The following is a 23,867-nucleotide window of genomic DNA, read 5'->3' as shown; positions in this document are numbered from 1 at the left end:
AAAAAAAAAAAAAAAAGGGGTTGTTTTATACCAGATGCATCCTGAGCAACAAAACTCAAACTGTGTCTCACTGGCATGTCATCTCTGAAAGACTTAAGCAGCATCCCCTCTTCTCCCCCATTTCACTGATATTTCTGCACAAAGCAAACCAGAGTCTTTAAATAACAGTCACTGAGTGGTATGGTCATGGCACAGGACAAACATTTATTTATTATTTATTTACTTTAGAAAACAGTGTTTTGATTCACTTACATTGAAAGAAAATCCATCACCAGATATTTTTCAAATGGGAAACCAAAAAAGATATCAATTAATTAATACTATATCCAGCATGCATACTAACAAACTGCTTGGGCACAAGAGACACACACTGCCTGCATTCCCTTTTTACAGCCAAGAATGTCTAGAAAGTTGTAAAGAAAGTCTGTTTTGCTCTTCAGTTTGTATTTTTCAGAGGTAGACTGAAGAGGAAATAATGAATATTAAAAATGAACAAACAAAAAACTTTGAGATCAACTGAAACCTAGCAGTGAGTAGATTCTGCTATGGCAAGCTTGCCAAAACAAAAGCCATATGTACATATGTACATTTTATATATATTGTATGTATATATGTGTAACACTCATTTATTTATTAAAGAGCCCAGCTTAAAGTCAAGATTTGCAAATAAGCAAAATGACTTTTTCCCCATGAACAAAGAACTCTCTCTCCCCCAAACCACTCCCATTTTTCCAGACAATTAATACTGAAGTCAGAAAGATTAAAAACATATTTCATCAGAATGGAACACCTAAGCAAATCCCATGTACCATTTTTAATTCAGCTTTTGGCATGAGACATCTTGCTAAAATAACTAGTTTTACATTGCAATATCGATACTGCAGTGTTCTCCAGATTTAACACATTTACAACTGACCCACAATAAAGTACCAGCCTACAAAGCTCTTGGCTGTCTGCAGCTGCTCCCTTAACCACCAGCTCCTCTTTGTTTCTTCACTGAGAATATTGCTCATTAGGAATAATACAGGACATTCAAACTCCAGTTCTTCTCCAGTTTTACAGTTGGACAAATTTCCAAATAAATTGTAATGTTTGCAATGTAACAATTCTTAACGAAAAGTGTTGTTTCATATCTACAGGGCTCACAACTCAAAGGTCCCAGAGAGCTTCCTGAACTTTACACATCGTGCAGTGACTCTGCCGAAGAACAGGATGTGAGCCTACTGCAGTAAGAAAGATCAATAAAAAGGCTGATAGTGACATACAGTACTGCCAAAACCCATTAAAAATACTGCACAAAGCCCCTTCTAAAGCACAAGCTTTATTTTTCTTCAAAATTTAGATTAAATACTATCTCAAATATTTCTAGTTCCTGGTATTTGCCTTTTGAGTTTTTAAGACATTAGAGTACATTCAGGTCATGTTCTGAAGCTTTGATACTAGAAATATTGTTTAAATGAAAGCTACAATTTAAGTAAAAATGATTTGATGCCAGAAACATAATTAAAAAAAAAAAAAAAAAAAAGCAACTCAAGTCCTTAATATATCTGGCAGTAGTTACTACATGTAGAGCAGAAAATTAGTATGTTTTAAATATATTTAATGTTGAAGTGGGAGTTTTATTTTATTATTCTCCTTAGAAGCCTAATAATCTAGCTGTTCAAGAACTAGCTGAGGGCTTCTTACAGAAGCAAGATAAAATTTTCAATGTTAGATAAGAACAGAAGCTGTCACTAAACTCACTATGATCTACATGCCAGATTTTGCTGGAATTCTTCTTGAAACATAATAGCTAATAATAACTAAACACATAAGTATGGAAAGGACAGTAAGTTTTCCATTATGTGGAAAACTCAAAGCCGGGACTCAGCAGGAACAAGGAGAAAACAACCTCATGCCAAACACCATCCTATACGTAAAAGTAACAGAGCAATATGATCAAATGGCAAAAAATCCAACATCCTACGAACTGCCAGAGTGGAAAGTACTTAATAAAAGTGTTTGATTCCTTCCCCAGAATTATGGCAATGGCTGTAATTGACTGAAACACAGTGCAATAAATGTTAGAGTAAAGACTGAAGAATTTGAAAAATCCACTAAGCTTCAAAAACAAAAAAATTAAATGAAATTTCACTACGGTGAAGAATTTCCACCAAGCATTTGTAACATTAGAGTTTCATAAGCTCATAATTTGACTATATTTACACAGGTTTACAAGGGATGACAAAAGCTACACACATCTACAGCTGAAAGCTGTCCGTGAGGGAGAGCCCAGACACACAAACTCCTCAAAGAATGATGCAACTACTCAATTCATTCTGTGATGTTTATGTTTTTCTTCCAGTAGAAGTCCTCTAATGTAATAGCAAAATTTTAGCTTTGAAATTTTCCTTTAGCATATTCCTTCCATAGGCCCACTCCTGAAAACTCTCTGTATATAAACCTGCATAGGAACACACTCAAACTTATGGAAACTTTGAAGCCTCTGTAGACGAAGTTCAATGAGAGTGAGAACAGTTACCAAATGAAATAATGAAGACAATTAAGTAAATATAATATTTACATACTTACTCTAAAGTAATAGTTTGCACTTTAAAATATGTTTAAAGACAATATTATTTTCCTCTTGTTATTAATGAGTATTTCTTATTAAAATTAAGAAAACGATTTTTTCTTCATATCATGTTATGTTGGTTTATAATCTAGTTACATTAAATAATCAAAGCATTCAAGTTAGGTTCTCCTGATTAGTAGAACACTAGAGTTTTTCATCAACTGAAATTACCTACTTAAAGGAAATTTAAATATTTATATTTTGAAAAAAATGTATCACATGCCATTAAAGAGACATTGTAAAACAGAATTTAAGTGTATCCTATGAACTGCTTTAGACCAATAATTCTGATTTAAAATGCCACTGTGCTATTTGGTATGCAACAGCACAATTCGGAGATTAAGACAACCTTGAGATGGGTAATATATACACACATACATGTATATATGTATGTGTATATAAGAGCCTCCAAGAAGACAAGCAACATTAAGACTGTTTTTAAGTTGAGAGTTGAGGGGAGAAATACTAACAAATAATAATAATAATAATAATAATAATAATAATAATAATAATAATAATAATAATGGCTGTCAGTGAGAGCAGACAGTTTGCCAGTCCCAAGACAAGAAACTACTTGTTTTCTCTACAGATTGCTGCAGCTCTCACTTGGAGAAAAACGCATGTTGTAGGGTCTCCTTGATTTCCCAAAACCTCTGCCCCTAAGGCATGGTGAGTACTGCACATGAGTGCAGCTATAAAAGCACAAGAGGGAGGGAGGAAGAGACAAAGGGAGGGAAAGAGGGAGATAACATACAGCCCTGCAGCTAAGACTTTCTAATCAATAGGGTTCTTGACAGGAATATAAATCTAACTTTCACACCGAACAGCTAGAGTTTCAAATTTTCACAGAAATCCTTATTTTAGAAATCACAAGGTTATAGGTTTGCTGCTGAGATTGCACAACAGCCTATCTAATGAGTGGCAAAAAAGCATTTTATACAGAGCTACGGAGAACAGTATTCACACTTCACTTGAATCAATTTCCAGATTATTTATGCAGAATATAATAAAGTAATGAATATGAGTAAAGCATTGAGCAGACTTAAAATCATCCTTACCTTCCAGATAAAACCAGCGTATGTACTCTGACAATATAATATGGGGCTTTCAAAACAGGTGTTGAATGTAAGGATAATTTTCACAGAGAAAATAGTTTTTATATTTTTTTTTTAGGTATAATATGAATTTGATTAAGTTCACATTCTTCATACGATGTTTACAAATGAGGTAGCAGTATAGGACCAGATTCAGCAGTTCAGGAGTGGCCTATTTATGTTCCTCATCTTTTGATATTCTAAGGGAAATAATTCAAAAATAACATTTGACTGAAACGTTCAGACATGAATAGTTTCACACTTTCTCAAACCAAGTAAAATGAAAAAGCCTAAGCGTATTGTTTGATGATATGTACTAAAAATCTAAATTTATGGTTACCAGCTTTCCTTGGGGAAATCCAGTGGTCTTAACAGTTACTCTATAGTACTGAAACACTATCTTAGGTAGTGTTGTAATATATTCAGTGTCTGTAACAGGAGCTGGTCTCTTTCTGCATGTGCTGTCATAAAGTATACAGTCTTCACAGTCTTTTTAGTTTGTTTTTGTATATTTTTTCTTTTCTTTTTTTTTTTTTTTTTTTAAAGAACAGCATAAGGAAAGGATTTAAGCCAAGAAATTCAATTTTTATGCTAATATTTGTCTATGAACCCAATGGATGTGAAGCTCACAAACTGAAATTTGATCACAGCCAAAAACAATATGAAAACAGCTTCATTACAGAGTTTATTTGATCCAAAAGAAAATATTTGGAATTCCAAAGCTTCAATAGCACAGCTTGCCCTGGGTAAGCATTTGATCTATGTAGGAAACTAGGAAGAGGAATGTATTATGTGAAACAAAATAGGAGACTTTCAGTCTGAAATTGCAATTTAAAGTTTACTCTTGAAAAGTCAAAATTCAAAACTCTTCTCCATATTGTGGAATTGCTGTAACTCTTGACCAAAACAGGAAAACCCACCACCACAACCACCTCCTCTCTTCTTGTTTAATAAATGTAATATAAGAATATTTTATGACAGACAAACTCAGGACAGTACACCAATATATCTGAGCAATGAAACCAAGCGTATTCAACTAAAAGTTTCCAATCAGATCAGAAAAGCTGCAGATGAGACAGACACAAGACAAAGACATCTAGAAGAAGTTCTTCAGGCTTAATGGTAATAATGATTACTATGAGCAAACCAACTCCTTCCTGTTGTTTGAGTCTTATGATGAATACAGGAGTAGATTTTTTTTTTTTTTATTCCTTGTATACAAGCAAAATGGCAAAAACATTCCCATGCTGCACACTGGTAATCATTAACATCTAGAACTGATTGAGTGTTTGGACACAAAAAGATGGGGGGGGGGGGAGGAGGGGAGTAACTTATCTGTGAAGATTTAACTCAGAGTTTCAAGAAAATGTAACTCTTCAGCTTTTGTCTTTGTTTCCTTTCTCATCTTGAGTCTCCAATTAGCTAGACACAAAGTCCCAGAGGTATGACCTGAAGAGTATACCTGTCAGCACAGCTCGTTCTTGTGAATAAACACATAGCCTCTGCATCAGGTATTTTTGTTCCTTGACTCTACTCTACTATCAAGCAAGGTGTTAAGGCTAGAATGCAAGCCAGTTAATTAAGTGTATCAAGAATGAATCTGCAAATCCAGTGAAAGTGTCTCATCTGCCTCATGTCAGTTAGAATACACCCTTCTCCCTGCTGGAGAGGAAATAGCTTTATTAGCCTTTTTCCCCAGTTCCAACCAAAACTGCTGAGACAATCTGGGGGACAGATACTGTTTAAAATAACTGTAATCCTAAAAGGTTTATAACTTTAAGGTACAAAAATCATAGTTATTGGATGTACATGACAGAAGGAACTGAAAAAAAAATAGAAGGCTCTTCAAAGTTAACCTTAGGGAGTTGTTAATAAGTTACTTCACTTCAGTTGTTCCTTGTTCTTAGTCCTCCTATTTTTTATGCTTAAAGTTATTCTTCAGCTTGCAAACTCCTCTTTTAAACAAAGGCAATATGCTATTTCAGTACAGAAAAAAAAAAATAATTGTACTTTCTATGACAAGTCTATACAATCCCATGTTCTGTATTTAATGATGTGGAAAATTTTCTAAAATACTGTCTACCTAAACATATTTCCAAAATGCTAAAAATCTAATTACTGTAGATCCTGATGAAGATATGTGACAAACATATTGAATATAATTACCTATTTTGCAGACATTTTTAACTTAAAATCCACCCAGTTAAGAGAAAAAAAAAAAAAAAAAAAGAAAAAAAAGACGATTACGATGAGAGGTAGTTCTGCAACTACTTCTTTTTACAAGTTTGTTGTTTTGTTTGTTTGTTTTTTTAAATCTGTAGCATATGCAAACTGTTTCTGATATTTGTGATGTTACTCTTTAAGAAAACACTAATTAATACTGAACTTCTGTTAGAAATGCAGGAAACACTCGATTAATCACTAAAATTTTGTCAGATAAATCACAAAATCCAGAATCAAAAACAAAAGGAAAAAAGAAAAAAACACTATACACTAGGCATGATTTACAATAATTTCAGGCTACATTCAATTGTACTCACAGTTGACACTGATCTCCTTTGATTCCCTTGGTTGTGCAGAAACATTTTCCTGTTTGCATGTGACAAATATTTGCATGTCCACTGCATGTGCAAGCTACAAAATCAAAAGAGAAAAGGATTTATCCACCTATATTATACTTTATAACCAAAGGATTTTTCATGAATATTAATGCTATATCCTAAGACATTTCCTACAAGCTGTATTTTTAAAAAATGTCATTATTTCAATTGAAATCTTCTTTGAAGAACATTGTACTAGCACGTTAATTTATTTTCTGTAAAGAACTCTGCATGTGTCTCCACTCTGCGGTGCTCTCCACCGCAGATTATTGACAATATAAAGCACAGCAGCTTGAGAAGAGCCATTACAGTCTACAATTTCAACATGCTTTAGTATGACAACACGGAAACCAACATAAAAAGTTATTAACACATCTTTTCTATTCGGATGAAATCCTGACCAATGGCAAAAGCAATGTCAAGATTCTATTAGTTTCAAATGTACAGAAAGTATCATTGCAGATGCTTTCTAAAATGTCTGGAACTCTTAATTTTGACAAGAGAGAACAGAAAGAATGCTTTGAAACCATTTGAACAAAGGCTGAGTTAATGCTATATCAATACACGTTGTATATTAACTATAGTTAATACAATAGCTATGGGTTCACAATAAGAGTATTCTAGAATTTAAAGACATATATAAAATCCTGAAGCTTGGAAGGGAACTGGAGGGGATTGACATCATTACTACACTCAAGTCATTCTTTTACTCCATTCAAGTCATTCATTTACTCCACACAAGTAATTCTTTTTAAACTCCATGGCTAAAGTAAATCTCTCCACAGTGGTCTCTCCACTGCCACTCTTGTTGCCTGATTGATTCCCATCTCAAGTCTTTTTTTTTTTTTCCTCTTTTTTTTTTTTTTTTTTTCTTTCCCATGTTTATAGGAATGACTACTTTGTTTAGGCAGTCGTCCCTCTTTTCTACCCATGCATACAAAACTTAATAACCTCTCTCTGGTAAATATGTCATTAAGTCCCCACCTCATACTGGAATATTGATCTGCTGTTAATCACACTACAGTTGAAGTCTTTCTTTAATACAAAGCAATTCTGAACCTACATTGATGATCATATTATGCTTTCATTTAAGTTTTCATTACAACTAAGATAAAAGATTTAATACATGGGCTCCTGCTTGGGAGTAGATATAATACTAAGTAGTGACCTGTATATAATAGAAGTTTATTTTCCACTTATTAATCTTAATATTGAAATCTAGTTTTTATTTTTATTTTTTCTCTGAGGAATTGAGTTTTACTGTTACTTTTCTACTGATAAAGGATAATACACTATGAATAATTCTGTGGCAGTATCCCATACCACACACATTATAATCTCTCTGCCGCAACCTAAAAATAAAAAGGAAAAAAAGGCAAGCCAGACTAGAACCACAATAATGCATAAGGTATCACTGACAATTTTTTTCAATGCCAGGAATTGTAAGATTTGTTCAACCTTCCAAACTTGTTAAATAGCTAGCTGTAGCTAAAAGAAGGGTTCTTATTAAAGAGGTACTAGAGATTTACACTGTCCAGGGCTTCCCTTTTGAGAAGCATTCTGGAGGTGCTTTTCCTCCTCAGTCATGGTTGTAGCCACCAAGGAAAACAGGAGCCAAATGAATATAGGAAGAATTCAGAGTCCTAGGTGAAGGTGTGATATTTGCAGTTACTACTGTTCACAGTATGGATGCATGACATGCAGTAAATCCACAAAATTTACAGGAGTTTTAAAACACTTCTTACAGCCTGCATATGAGACATATAAAATTATCTGAACCCATCTCACTGCTTCTTCACAGGTAAGTACACTCAAAGTACAATTTCAACCCTTCACGACAGATGTTCATTGAAGTTTAACTCCTCTTTAATCCGTTATGTTTTCCAAAATCCATTTGCGTCTTCCTCTCTACATTTTCATGGAATGACTATTTAGACACTTTCAGCCTGTTCTCAAAAGTTAATTTTAGTTGCATAAAATCTTTGCTATATGATCAATGAAAAGCAAAGGAATATATTCCTAACAGCTCATTCTACTTTTGGTTATTTGTTATTAATAGTGAAGCAGTATTATGAGACAGCATAAAAACTAAGGGAGCTAAAAGGCTGCATTGCAGAAAAAAATCCAAAAGCTGTCAATAAGTTGACAAATACAGAAGCTATTGCCAACCAATGTTAATTATTACTCATATAGTTGTAACTTTATATGAAGTAGATCACAAATGTGGGAGTGGAACTTCCTTTACTAGAGTAGCTTTTATTTAGCAAAAGTATTTAACCATTAAATTACAAAATCCTTTGGATACTATGCATCTTTATTATCATGAAAAAAAAGTCATAAAAGGAAGTATATATTGCAAACGCACTAGATATAGCAATATGAGACTTTCTGAAAGAACAAAACAATTTCCTTCGACATGACGTCCTACCCACTGCACAAAATTACTGATAAAGCAAACTTCTCAGTACCACTTATCCCCATGGACATCTAAATCAAACCAGCATCTATATAGTGCACTTTAGTGTACTATGTGCCTGCTCACACAGGAGTCCAACAGATACTCTGCTCTCCAATCAGCCAGATTTCTCCTTCCATTTTAAAGTGCATCATGCTTTGGTCACTGCACTCTGTCCCTACCACTAGAGTATCCTGGATTTATACTTGAGAACCATTAAAGATAAATAGCTGATGGACCTATATTCCCATGGAGTCATGTCTAAATTTTGATTTCTGTGTATTAATAATACATACAAATAGAGGGTATATTCATAAAGGGTACTTTCATAGCTCAGTCTCTCTCCCCAAGAACACTAACACAGCTGCTCCACATCACCTACATTCTCGTGACATGTATATGAAGCATACATGGTGCTAATATTAGTATGGATAGAAAAGGAGAAGAAAGAAGGAGTAAGAAGACTCAGAACCTTGTGTTCTGGATTCCTTGTCAATTAAAAGCCTAGTTCAGATTAGCTCAGCAGCTAATTTTCTTTTATTACAAGATGAACAGCAATTACTTTTATCAATCAAGTTCCTAGTAATTTAACTGCTCCCTGGACAATACCTTGAAAAAGGACATCATGAGTTAATCACTTTTACATTGTTTTTAAAATGTCACATGGACAACTTCTGTTTAATGCATAATTTAATTTATCTCAGGCTTGGCAGTCTTATTGAAAACTGGATTCCTACTGATCTGTGGACCTCTATGTGAGAATTAATTTAGAAAACAAAATGTGTATAAGCCTTAGCTGTTGTTACTGAAGTAAATCTAAATACATGCTATCAAACAAACACAACAGCACAAGCAACACAATATTACACTATGTTCAGTGGAAAAAAAAAATAGATATCATTATCTTTGTGCAACACTGCAGGTTTCTTCCACTGGCCTACTTTCCAATAATACAAAAGAAATTATGAATTTTGAATATGAACCATGTCTACTAATTAGTAAACTGCAACCTAAGCCAACATTTGATTTCAAAGTAAGGCAATCCTGAGGTCAAGAACTACAGAATCTAAAATGATAGCACCAGTACACATAAACATATTGGGTCGTTAAGTAAATCCTTGCCCGTGATTCCACATCTGTACTGAAAACATCCAGGCAAGAATGCGTTCCTGTTACTGTTTTATCAGGAAAGGATGTTTGAAATTCAGCTCAACAGGCATCTCCTACCTCAAGAAGATTTTTCATTATGTACTGTATAGACACCTGTGTATTGGTTGGGTGAGACAAAAGTTTACAATGTACAAATATATGAATGCTTTTTCTTTTTTTTTTTAAAAAAAAAAAAAAAAAAGAAAAGTCCAGACCACACAGCCAAGCAATTCAGCTCATAACTGTACAGAGTCTGAAATTGGTGAAAATGCATGTGGAACCCAAAGCCTTCTGCTTCTTGTTTTTTAACCCCTCTGTTTAATCTTTCTCAGTGAAAACATTTCTCTTCTGATAGGACTGTAACTCAGTAGTTAAAACAGTAGCTACAGCAATATCTTTCACAGTCTAATGCTAGTAGAAAAACACCAAACCTTAGAATCAGTTTTAAAGCATATGAGGCAAGCATTCTCAGCTGGTAGAACTCAGCACAAGAAATGAAATTTACATTTTCTGTTTTTATGTGGTCCCACCTCCCTCAATCCCCATGCATTTGTGTTCAAGGAATGAGGCTTAAATCCCAGCAGCAGCAGCTGCAGCTAAAGCTTGCATCAAGTAGCTTTTTTTCTGCTAAAAAGGACAGTTACCTTTAATATTGATTTAAAGAAATATTTATCAGGATTCTTCTTTGTAAGAACTCCCTAAAGCTAAAGGAAAAGGAAATAAGAGTTAAAATGAAAGCTTTACTTAAAACTTTACATTTCAAATATTTCCCTCTTTTTTCATTTATATTTAATAAAAGGTTTAAGAGTCTGAGTAGAATTGCACAGAAGCAGAGATTTCTGACTGAAAATCCCAGGCTCCCACTACTTAATGTTAGGTGGTGGGAGGATCACATTATTGCTTTTGATTTTCTGGGTCTGTCTGCCACATCAATTAACATATCTGAGACACTGTCAAGGAAAATTTCTGATTTGTGTGTCTTAGTGTTCTACAACATTGTATTTCTTACAGATGCTGGACTAGGTACAGTGTGAATCTGCTTTACCACATCTCTCAAGTGACATTCAGTTGATTCATTCTCTATCATGATTATGCTTTAAAGAATATCCAATTCTTAAGAAAAAATATTTCATTTGGGACACTGACTTAAAATTAGAACATGAAGCACACTTAGACAAACAGATCTGCTGGGTTAGTAGAAATTACGTAGAAACAGAAATAATCTTTATGCTTCTAGATAAGGATCCAAAAGGAAGAAGAAAACCTCCCAAAATCTTATCCATTGCAAATCCTGGTTAACAAATCATACAAAGGTAAACTCCTAGACTACTCTCATCTTATAAGTAATTGAGCCCAAGTGAATTGGTCTGAGAATGATTTTTTTTTTTTTTTTTTTTTGCTTCCTAACCAAGACAAACAGAAAAAAGGTTTTTCAAACCATCAGCTGTGGTCTAAGGCTGGTCTTGCTGACGCCAATGGAAACTTGTCTATTGGGAGTCAAAGCAAGGCACATGCTAAAGCATTTGAAAACTCATACTGCATCTCTAAAAAATGTTTGGGAGAGTGGAAACAAACAGAAAGAAAACATCACTTATTATTCCAGAGCAGGGAAAAGCATTCTAAGACTGATTTTTTTTTCTTTATAAAATATATATATATATATATATATATATATATAAAAATATATAGGGAGACAAATTTTGGTCCTATCCTCAAAAAAAAAGAAGAAAAGCACACCATCAACACAGAAAACTGTTTGTTGTGTCACTGCCATTATAACTTTTGATGTGTTCCAGTAGGTGAACCATGGAACAAGATGCTACAGAAGAGACGGGTCTATCTGCAGGGTACATCAGACTCTACTGCTGTACGTACATATTCCAGCATTCACAGGATCAGCACACTCAAACATTTTCAGAAAGTCACAATGATCTTAATTCTCTCTCAAATCTCTCCTGAGAGTAATCATTGCAGAGAATAGCCTGAAATCCTGTTTCAGCTTTACAGGAAGTTTAATGTAAGGTAACATTCTAACAGTGTTAAATGTTGTTCACATTCCTTATTTCCTCCTAATTCAAGTCATATTCAGTATTCAGAATCCAGAAATGAATATCTGAGAAGCAAATGGTTAAAACTGAAATATACAGAATTTTCTTCTCATTTAAAATAAAAGTAAAAATCTACATACCGATACACTATTGATCTTAAATAATAACAGTGAGTTAAGACTGGGTAATATATTTTAAGTAAAATAATTAATCACACCTCTAGCTTACAACAGGGATTAATAGCATATCGTGTCTTTCTTCTCTCATGGGAAAGAAGTACATCTGTCATTCTCTATTTCACTATTCACAAAGGGCTAAGAGGTTTTAATTATAAGGTTAAGCTTGAGACTCAAAATAAATGTCAGCTTCTGCTGGATTTCAGAACAATCTATTAGGCAATATTAGCATCAACCTTACACCTTCCAAAATAAATTATAATCCAGAAAACTCAGAAAAATTTGTTACTGGTGCTTATGTTCCCCCCCCCAAAAAGCATCAAAATTAGAATGGTCGCTATTCTAATACTTCATGTGAGAAAAAAAAAGAGGAACAGAATATGGACACAACATTTAATTCAAAATATATTGTTCTATTCTGATGGAGATTTCATTTAGGTTGGAAATTCCTTCCCAAATGTGTGTACATTCTTTAAATCAACTTTGAAAATTTACATGAATTATATCATATTTTTGTTTGTTTGTTTTTTAATTATATCAGCTAAAGAATTATTCTTGAAAGTATAACTCTAAATTTTAGATGCAGTATTTTGGAGCCACTGAGCTATTCACCTCTATCACAACTAAGAAACATGAATACAGGAAACAGAAACATGATTCAAAATTATATAAACTGCCTCTGGGGTGAGTTTTAAGAATGAGTTCTCATCAACGTTATGTTCAAGGTATACCTTAGAAATTCAGTCCTCTGTAGGTGCTGGAAATGATCCCCGACACTGGCAAGATTTAACATCCCATTAACGCCACCCTTGTCAACTATTTTATTGTAGCTATAGGGTGCACTCTTGTAACAAATCTCCCAATCATCCCCCTGCTATAATGGTTTTGTTTGTTTCATAGAGTGGCTCTGGAGTCCATGAATATAATTTCATAGGAATAAAACAAAACCAGAAGATGGCAACAGGGCCACAAAGGCAATAAAGGGGCTGAAGCATCTTTCTTATTAAGAGAGCTAAGAGAACTGGGATTCAGCCTGGAGAAGACAAGGCTCAGGAGGAGCCTAGAGAAGGCTCCAGTTGACTCTCCTTGAGCAGAGGTGTAAGATATTTTTTCATAAATGTTACTCTCTACAGATGAGTATAACTATGTTGTAAGGCTGTTGCAAAAGTGCAACTGTGCACTACTGTACATCCATGTTTCTCCTTAGGACAGAAATAGTGAAACGGGCTCAACTTCAGGACTTTTTCCACATTACTGGTAGCATCTGATGTATCTTTATTTACTCCACCATTAAACACCTTGGTGTAGAACTTCTATAACTCAAAAAAACATGAAATTTTCTTTAAAATAAGTACATATCAAATGATACAGGTATTATTACGAATCAAGGTCTCAGTGAAAAAAAACCCTGCAAATCCTTTCCAACTGAGATTGTGCATACATAAAGCAATTATTTTAAATACTTAGCTGCCATGCTACCATTTTAAGAAATCATTAAATATTGAAGATACAAAACCTATGAATATGCTTAAAACATACAAATGTAACCTATTTTTGACATCTTATTTTTAAATGTTAACAGAAGTCACGTTAGAGCTTTAAAACCAGCAACAACCACTAAAAACCACCCCAGCAAGTACTATTCTAGTTTTAGTCAAATAGCAGTTCATCCTACTGTTCTGTACAATGTGGTGATTCTAATTAAACAGGAAGACTCTGTGAAAACAATATAATCCAGTAGAGTAAATCCATGCTGTAACATCACAACCTTATAGAATTTATTAAATAATAAATCCATGGCACAATTGATTTTGAGTTGCTAGCTCAGCATATAAACATTCTTGCTGATGCTGACAACTAAAGAATACCCATCACCATTTCCACGAAGTACGCATTTTAGACAATTGAGTTTAAAAACATTTATTGCTTAGCCCCCATCTCTAACATAAAGCTGCAAGAGTGAGTTCTCTCTGAAACAGAGCTCACTACTAATGGTACTTTAACTTAATATGTTTGTTTACTTCAAAGATAATTAAACCAGTAGCTAAAAATTCCTTTAAGACACCTTGCTGGCTTTGTTGTTGTTATGATTTTTTTTTTAAAGGAAAGCTATGATAATGAAAGCTATTAAATATTCAGGTGTATATTTCGTTAATTTTGCTAATGTGCAAGGCATAAGGTGTATCAAAAAAGGACGTCCAGGCTTTCTCATGCAGCAAGACTAAGTATGAAATTGCAAGTTTAAACATATTAGATACAACATTGTCATACTCAGTTTCACTGTAAACGTTCACTTATGTAATCCATTAGTCTACTGATATGAGAACTGCCCTTCTGAGCCAGTTGGTTGTTTTTTTTTGTTTGTTTGTTTGTTTTGTTTGTTTTTTACATTACTAGCATAACAAAACTGCCCGGTCATCTTTTTTTTTTTTTCTTCTAGAAGTGTAAATTCAGCTAGAAGCCCGATACCCTGTTAGCATTCAATAATTACTTTATAAGAAATACATCCATCCAATCTTTAAGACAGACACTATAAAAGCAAACAGATGTGCTCAGCAATGCTTATGCAATCTTACTAATTGAGTAGCACTAAAATAAAGCTAAAGAACTTGAGTGAATAGAACTGAGCAATAAAAGTAAGTGTTGAAAGAAAGCTGTTATTAGAAAGTAATAGTAAACACTCCAAAAGGTACACACAGGTCAAATGCAACTATCATTTCATAGTGGCATGATTAACCTTCAAGATAAGCCCGTTATATTAGACTAATTAGCACATATAACTAATTTTATTCTATTTTTTATGACTTATCTTGAGTTTTCTCTTTCATTCGCCTCACGGCATTTTACTTTTATAGACCAATAACGGCACACAATAAACAAAAACCTTATTTATGTATATTCATGCAATATTATGGTATAGTTGTTATATACTTGCCAGAGAGAAAAGATAGAAGGAATAGACATAGCTTTAAGAATTATATAGGTAGGATATGCACAAATTCTGCAACCACTATCACCACATATGTAATACACATGCACGATCCCCTAAAGCAGGGTCAGCTTTTCCCCATATTCATTAAAAATTGATCGTTGTTTTTCCATATCAATATTGCATAAAAATTTGTTCTGGAAAAGGCAAATATTCTCAATCACGTGGGCAGCCATTTTAGTAACATTAGCTGCTCACTACAATATGGTAATTTTTTCAATATGCAACAAATCTGTTCTCTCAGTTGCATTGCATCCTGCTCTTCTTTGATGGGCAAATACCAATGGGATATCTTTGAAAGGATAACCCACTGGATATAGGAATGCTCATGTTCCCATTCAAAATAAGCAATTCACCCAAACCTGAATGTGATTTTAACTTCTTTCCTGGTGTTTACAGTCACTGCAAAACACAGCCAGTTTCACCTGACTGTGACCTAAGCCTACCAAGATCATTTGATTACTAGTAAAATGATTATTCTTTTTGCTAAAAAAAAAAAAAAAAAAAAAAAAAATCAGTTCATAGAATCATAGAATATCCTGAGTTGGAAGGGACCCTTAAGGATCATCAAGTCCAACTCTTGACAGCGCACAGGTCTACCCAAGTTCAGACCATGTGACTAAGTTAAACAATTAAAAAGCACAAGTGAAATTTCCTTAGCTTTTTGAACTGATACATATATTCTAAAAGCAGCATATTTATAAATAAAATAAAAATTAAAATAAAGGATACTGTGCTAAATGCTTTATCTGAGAAACAAGAAACAGGATGATTTTCTGTTCCAGAAACTAAAACATATAATGGTTACACCAACACAATCTCATAGAAAGCTTCTCCATGTAAAGGTTTGCATTTATTCTTAATACATTTTTACATTTGAGCAACATAGCTCTGCAATATCTGTATTTCATTATTTCTTCTGCTTAAAGCATGTATCCTGAAAATTGAACTGCTTTTTTTTATTTTTAATTTTTGTAATAAATACCTCTCAAGCAATCATTGATATACCCCTCAAGACATGTTGCTGTCTTTAGTCATCAGCAACTAATATTATAAAGACAGGTTGGAAAACCATAACTTGTTTTATTCAAGTAGATAATGAAAACAGAACCCAGAAGATTAATACTGAAACACATGATCTTTTTTTCTCATTATAAGCTGAACAGAATCTTAAGAAATTAATAAGAATTTTGCTGTACTTGACTCTTTCATGCCAATACCAAATAAATATATTCTTGGGATGAGAGTACAGATTTTTTTATAGCTTATTCTTGGGATCATTCAGGAATAATATCCATGGACAGTATTTCCTAAATATCACTTTCCTTTTCATTCTTGCTGCTTACTCATTTCATTTTTAAATAAAGTATGTTATTATAAATAGCTTTCACATTGAATTTTACAGGTGATTCAGTTGTGAGTTTAGTTAGTTCAGGCCAAAAATTAAACTCTGTATCTGATATGTAGTACCAGTTCTTCAAGCACACAAACATTTAGAGAGATGTTTCTTTCAAACACCTATTAGGTTAAAAATGTTATTCCTTGAATTACGTTTGTTTTCTTGTTTCTGAAGAGTTTTTTCACAGAAAAACAAAAGATAAAGTTAGAATTGCTGAAAAATAAGAAATTTCGGATGTGACAGACAAACTTTTACTTACGAAAAACTAAAACACCAGAGCTTTATTTGATTTTGTTGCTGTAGTTTTGTTAAGGAAAAATACAAACTGATCAGTTTGTGTATCTTCATTGTTGCATGTCCTCTATGAGATGTGTTTAAGCAGACTTCTTCAGACATGAAAGGCATAGTATATTTTATTTTTAAATTTTCTTGAAAAAGAGAGCTGCTTCTCTATTGCCAATTTTGAAAATTTGATGAAAGGAAGTTTTTGGCTAAAAGACTGCTATTTGTTCTCCTCTATCTAAAGAGAATACATAACTTCCTAAATAACAGGAAAAAAAAAAAATCAAAGATTATTATAAGGCAGTATGAAAAGCAAAACAACTTAAACCACTCAGTAACTATTCACAGTGGCTTTAAATGTCAAAAAATTATTCCAATGCAAAGAGAAAAACAACTAAAATCAACAACTGGTGATTGCAACTATTTGTGTGTATTTGGTCATTCAGGATAAAAGCCCAAAGAAGAGAAATGTCTTGCACAATTTATCAGACAAAAACGGCACAAAATGTAAAGAAGTCAGCAAATCATTTCTCTGTATTAGCCATTAGGAGGTACAAAACACTACTGATTTTTAATGCATTCAACTGTGGCTGAAGTTTTTTCTTCACTTAAATAACTAATGTGGTCTTGCATTGTAATGTATTGCATTTACCACTCAGAAAATGAAGGCAGAATCAACTGCAATCAAACAGAAATGTCATTACAAATTATTTTTTTTCAAGAGAATCCTCATTCTAACAGTTGGAAAATTATTTGTGTGATGCCTTAAAAGCTATTTTCTCAACAGCCTGTAGGAGGTTTCCAAGAGTCTTATGGACAGGGATGACCATTTCAGTGCAAAATGACAACTTCTTTACTCTTCTTTCATGTTGCTGGTGGTCTAAGGATTCAAATCAGTAACTCCATGGCTTCCTGTTACACTGGGATTGTCTGTCATATCTCTGATTGATGTAGCATCTCTGATCTAATTCTTACTGATAGGTGTATAACCAGATAATAAATAAATAAATAAGAAAATTATTTTATGCTGTAAAATTGCAGTATGGAAAATACCACGCTGCATGTCACCTGTCAGGCTTGCCAGCTGTCAAGAGACATATTTCAAGGATTTTCCTGCGGAAGGATTACAAAGAGATGCTGGAAACTCTGACTGCAAATCGGTTAGATCTGCAGTCTCTGCATTTAGAACTATGAGAATAATACAGAAGCTGCGAGTGGTTACAGTAACAAGAGAGAGCATGACCTTCTCAGCATCTAGAAAAATCTAGAATGGTAGATTGAGAAATGACAAACAAATAAAATGCCTACTTTTTCTTATTTCTTTACTTCTATTACATTTGGAACAAGACTCTGGGTGTAGTCAAATGTTTATTTGAGTATAAAGTAAAGGCAATTCAGAAAAATGTCATCTTAAACTTAGAACTGTCAACGCTTAATCAGACGCTAGCATCTTTTTAGCCTACACACAGTACCTATGTGAACTGTTGAAATTTCTTTCAACACAAGGTAAACATGTCTTCTTAAGTGATGCACATTTATTTTATTCTGAAATACACAAAAGAGGCAGGACCTAACAAACAAAATCATTACATTTCTGGACAGCTGAAAATTGCCTAGCTCCACTGTGAACATCTTTTGGAAGCCAATGACTGTACACTTTACGTTTTTCACACAGCTAAAAGAGCACACACAAAATATGATTCATGAATACTCCTTACCCATGAAAATAAATCTGTACCAGGTAAAACTGAAAAATACAAAAATAAGAATGCATGGCAACTCATCTATCATTGCCAGAAACTAGGCTACACAATAGCATGCAGGACTTGATGAAAGTAATAGGGTTTCATCAATGAAAGTAATAGAATTACTGCTAATATTTGAGAAACAGTCAGATTTACACACAGGTAAAGTAATGTAATGTAAATCAAACTGCCATAACTCTATGATATCTATAAAAGTGCTAAATCTTCATTAATTAGCTCTTGAATTCTCATGCTAAATTACTGTATAGGAACAAAATGTCTGCTACTTAAATAGATATATATAGCATAAGTTATTACTACACTTTTTATTACTATTTAAGATACTTAAGATGGGTGATGCTTAGCTGCTGGCCAGGGTCAACCCACTACACTGTCAGCTAGCAGTTCTGTGCAAGCACACACTTTTCCAACAGCAATCAAACTAAAACTGGACCACTCCATTGAACACATATCCTGATCTAGTAAGGAAAATCAAATTTAAACAGTTGAGTATTAGCTGAAAACAAACAAACAAAAAGTGGGATTTCAGTGTTTGATAAAAGGTTTAGAGATAGAAGGCATTTTCCTTGAAGTGTAACTCCAGGTCCTTAAACCTAGGATTATTGATTATTTTGAGCATAAGTAGGTTACGGAATACAAATGTATTCTATAAAAAGCTTCCTATTTTTAGCTGAATTTTTGCTTTTAATTTACCATTAATTATGTTAGAAATCATTCTTTATAATACAGTTCTAATCTACAACAAAGCAAAAAGAAAATGATAAGTATATTCAATGACTAACAGCATTTTTAAAATTTTGCTTAGCACATTTTGCTGCACAGCCAAAGAAAAATGGAAAATAAATTAAAGGGGTTTATTTCTCAATTCCTCAACTAACTTTTTATTATGGCAATCTGATTTTCCTCTGCTTTAGTAGTGCAGGAATTATTTGGAATATGTTTGATTGGAGTTAATTCAATTTAAATTCATAGATAAAACAAAGTACAGGCGTCTTATTCACTCAGCATTCAGACTCACTTGCATAATACTGATCAATAAACAGTATTCACTACATGAACAGAACAAATTTTCAAATCACCTTTTGGGGAAAATGCCATAAAAAGAAAAAAAAGTACTTGTTCTATCTCTCTACAAAAAGCAAAATATTGAGCTTCTTTTGAATGCTTTATTATACTATGATCTGTTTTTATTATCTTTCATAGTTATTAAGCCTTTTACCTACTAAAAAATTTAGTAGGTATATTTGCTAAAAAAGCAAATTACAGCATTTAAGTTAATACTGTGTTTATTCCACAATAAGGTATTGTATAAAATAGGTAATTGGCATCACGTTATCTCCTTTGAAAACTTCAAGAAAATTAAAATTTAAACCCCTAAAGTAAAATGGTATTTCTTGACAGCCCTCTTGTTTGTCCAATCCTTCATTTATTTTGCCTACATCAGACAAACAAGAACATGATTTCTGTTGGAATTTAGCAGCATGTGTGAGCTTCTCTTTTTCTGAAAATATTTAATTTCCAGCTTATCACTTTTTTTTTTCTGTGAACTTGTGACCCACTGCTTCTTAGAAACCAAGGTACAAAACAAAGAGTGGAACTGGGTATTTTTTAAAACTTGGTCCATATTCCAGTGCTGAACTCAGCCTGGCTCACTACATTATCAACTCCTTTTTGACTGATTCCCACATACATTTGTACATTTTTTATATAGTGACTTAATTTACATAGGCATCTGAATCATAAGCCTCCAATCAACTTAATAACTGTTATTTATATGAATAAACACAAAGAGCCTACACTCAAAGATGTTATTAATTTTTAATACACAGACTCAGTCACTATGAAAATAAGGCTTCAAGAACATAAAATTTCACCCAGTACAAAGTTTCCTCTACAATTTGTACCATCTAATGCCAAAAGCCACAATCTTTAAAGCATCAGTGAATTCCATAAATGTAGTTGTCTATATATTAGACATTAAAATGGCTAAATAGAAAAAAAAATGTATAAAAATTCTGTATTCCATGTTGTTGTGCCACTAGTTCCAAAGACAACAAAATCTCCCATCAAAATACATTCACTTCTAATTTTACTTCAGGAAGATACAGAGGAAAATGCTGGTTTTATGGCTAGTCAAGGATATTGTGTTCATTTATGCTTTCTGTACTTGTTTTTACTACACATAAAAGTTAAGAGCATTTTGTCCTCTTTCTTAGTCCTGTCTTACATAAGACCCAAGTTCTTTGAATGTGAGTTTGGAGTAGAAGATTTTTGAAAACAGGATTCTGTGGTAGAAGATAGAAGACCACATTTATAGCTTTCTTCAACATTAGTAGAATTCAACAGCTTTTCTCTTTTCTGATATGTAGTTATACACTGAATATCCCAACCACAGTTCTAATAAATTCTAATAGACCAAACTCTACATACTGATGGAGTTTCCTTCCTCGTCCCCCCAGTAGTTTTACAAAAGCACAGGTGCTGACCTTTATGGACAACACTGGACAAAAGTATCTAAACTCTAGGCTTTGTGGCCCAAACAGAGTCACTATGAAACTGGAACAAACATTTTGAAGAGAAAATAATAACAATGAATCTTCTACTACTTCTGTATGGTATTTTCCTCTGGGAAAAGCATCAGTGACATCAGTGATAGCAGACAGCTTAAACTCAGTCACAAACTACAAGACCCCTACTCATACTAACTGGACTTGTGCAGCTGAACACACCACACCTTCCTCGTTTTGTAAATTTAGATACGAGAGAAAACACTGCAAAAATGGACAATTTTTTTTTTACATTTTTCTTGAAGTCCTTTAGCAATAATCTACATGCCACCTATAACAAAACTCCACCTTGATTTTAATTTACCTGACTACAATAAGCACTTTTATGTGATTGCCAGGCTCAATGGGATGAAACATTGATGATTGTTTGAAAGCCAGAATTGAGATGTTGTATTCAAAATTGATACTTTCTTCATATAATCTTTTTATATAGAAATTCAATTTCTTATATTAATTTGAACTAGAAACATATGTCCTTTGTTTCTAAATAATACACGATATATGAGCAAAACAATAGGTTGTTGCTCTTTGAATTAACAGCTAAGAAAGCAGCTTTTGTGTTATTAAAACCAACCACAGATTAAATTTAAAAAAAAAAAAAAACATGCTTCTGGACATGTTGCCAATTTGTTGTCACAGCAGAAGGTTAATACAAATGAAATAAACAAGGATATGTGCATAGTAGTTAAACTAGCTCTATTTTAGTAATTTTGTTCCAACTACAGGCATCTAATTTTGTAGAGGTTGTATGAAATAATTCTCTTTCTTTAAAATGTATTTTATTGAGTTTGTGTATCTTATGTTTCTTTGATTATCTCAGTTTATAATAATTCCCACATATTTTCATTAAAATGACAGTCTATATAACAGTTCCTTGTTGAGAACCACTGTTAACAGATGTTCGGAGTGATACCAGTGATGGATATCAGAGGCTGAGAAAGTTTCAAGGGCAGGCTACAAAATGAGATTTCAGTTATAAGGCATTGGGCTCACAGCTTTGGGAGTGGAATTCACTCTTGAGTTTGACCCCTAAATTCCCCAAGGAGCACACAGTTTAGCCTGCTCTGACTACTGAAGGTTCAATATATGCTGACTAAGGAGGTAAAATTCTGAATCCCCTGATTTTCAGGACAGAAATGACCCTGGGTTTTTCATTTGCAGTTCTTGCATGGACTATCATGAAGAAAATGCAAGTGTTACAAAGGCTGCTGTGGCTGAACAGGTGCTATTTGCTGTTATACAGTGCCAGAGGAAAGGCAATTTACAAATCTGGCCATCTTTCACAGTTAGGTAGAACCTAAAAACCAAGGGGACAATTTTCCATTAGTTGCCATGAGTTTAACATCTTTATCATGCCTCACTTCCATAGACACTAGAAGTCAAAACATCTGCCATTCCTCGGACTCTTCTCTCAAAATAAACAAACATATAAAACACAGATGTCAGTTACTCAGCAGAATAATCATATTCATTGATCAGCAGGATTTGAACACCACGGATTTCCCTTCTGTTACTGCCGATAAAGCTTAGGTATCAACAAGTAATGGATAAGATTTATTTTTACTTCTTTTAAACAACAGAAATAAAAGTAAACAAATTATATCTAGACAACAATTTTACTGTCTGGGTCGAGTTCACTTAGCTCAAGGTGCATTAAAGCTAGGAATTGAGTCTAAGATCTTAGTCTTTTAATGATGCCCATCTTTGTCTTTTTTAAACCTCCTGAGATATATGAAAGTGATATGTTTAATGTCTAATGAAAGTGATATGTCTAATGAATAGATGCCTAAGTTTATGTGGAAAAAATCCAGGGTTTATATACATATATATATGCATATATATACACATATATATAATCATAGCTAAACATGAGCATAAATAAATATAGGTGGGAAGCACTGACTTACACAATGTGCAAAAGAAGCAGACAACATACAAGTTGCTCTCTCAGAGACATGCTTCAGAACAGCAGATAAGCTCAGGTTTCTTCTGCCCTTCACACTCCAGGCACTGGAGGAACACAAAAGGCACCCAGACCTCTTACCTGCCTCCAGGGGATACTACTGACTTCATGCACACCCAGCGCACGTTCACCAGAAGCGTGCTTAGTTTTACTAATAATCTGGAGATCCGGTTAAATAAATATATAAATGTTTCCTGGAAACAATTAAGTTCAAATTTTCAAACAATGATTACAAATCAAATGTGGGTGGAAGCTGTTGCCTTTAATGTTAAAAATGTCAACTGTATGACAGAAGAGGAGGAGTTAATCCTGTAATGCTACAGACTTGCTTTAAAAACTTCACTCTTACAGAGTATCTGATAGGGGGCTTTTACAAAACTTTTTTTAACGTTTTAAACTCCATAGTTTTTAGGGCTGATCAGAGAGAGAACAGTGGGAGTTAAAACACAATGTTCCCAATGTGCTGGTACTCACAGCTTTACTCCTACTGCAAAAGCAACAGCAATAGCAGTTCAATTATGGGAAAACTGAACATTGTTTGGGATGTTATCACTTTATGACAAAATGGCAATACAGCAAAGAGCTTAAGTTATCTTATTATTAAATGTATTATATATTCACAGTGTGTGCCATATGTTACTGTAAAGAATTCTCTCCTGGCATCTCATACATTTAAAGAATAATTTGAAAAATACCTTGCATAAAGAAAATGACAAGATGATAAGCAGCTAGAGTAATTTTTTTTTTAACATTGTCAACTAAGTA

General features: G+C 33.5%; 1 protein-coding gene across 18 annotated transcripts in view; it reads right to left on the bottom strand.

Annotated features, from left to right (window-relative positions):
* ATRNL1 (attractin like 1) overlaps nt 1-23,867 on the bottom strand; it is a 493,325-nt gene that overhangs the window by 331,117 nt on the left and 138,341 nt on the right. For 17 of the 18 annotated variants that reach the window (XM_072039818.1, XM_072039817.1, XM_072039820.1 and 14 more), the window contains one exon: nt 6,249-6,342. In XM_072039818.1, the coding sequence (XP_071895919.1) occupies nt 6,249-6,342 (94 nt within the window). Of the gene's footprint in view, nt 1-5,101; nt 5,371-6,248; nt 6,343-23,867 lie in introns of those variants that run through there. The other variant, XM_038181301.2, reaches the window with a different exon arrangement.

This window comes from Anas platyrhynchos, chromosome 6 (genome assembly GCF_047663525.1).
Source record: "Anas platyrhynchos isolate ZD024472 breed Pekin duck chromosome 6, IASCAAS_PekinDuck_T2T, whole genome shotgun sequence".
Lineage (NCBI taxonomy): Eukaryota > Metazoa > Chordata > Aves > Anseriformes > Anatidae > Anas > Anas platyrhynchos.
The sequence above is the reverse complement of the archived record's forward strand: the minus strand, read 5'-3'. Positions and strand labels throughout refer to the sequence as shown.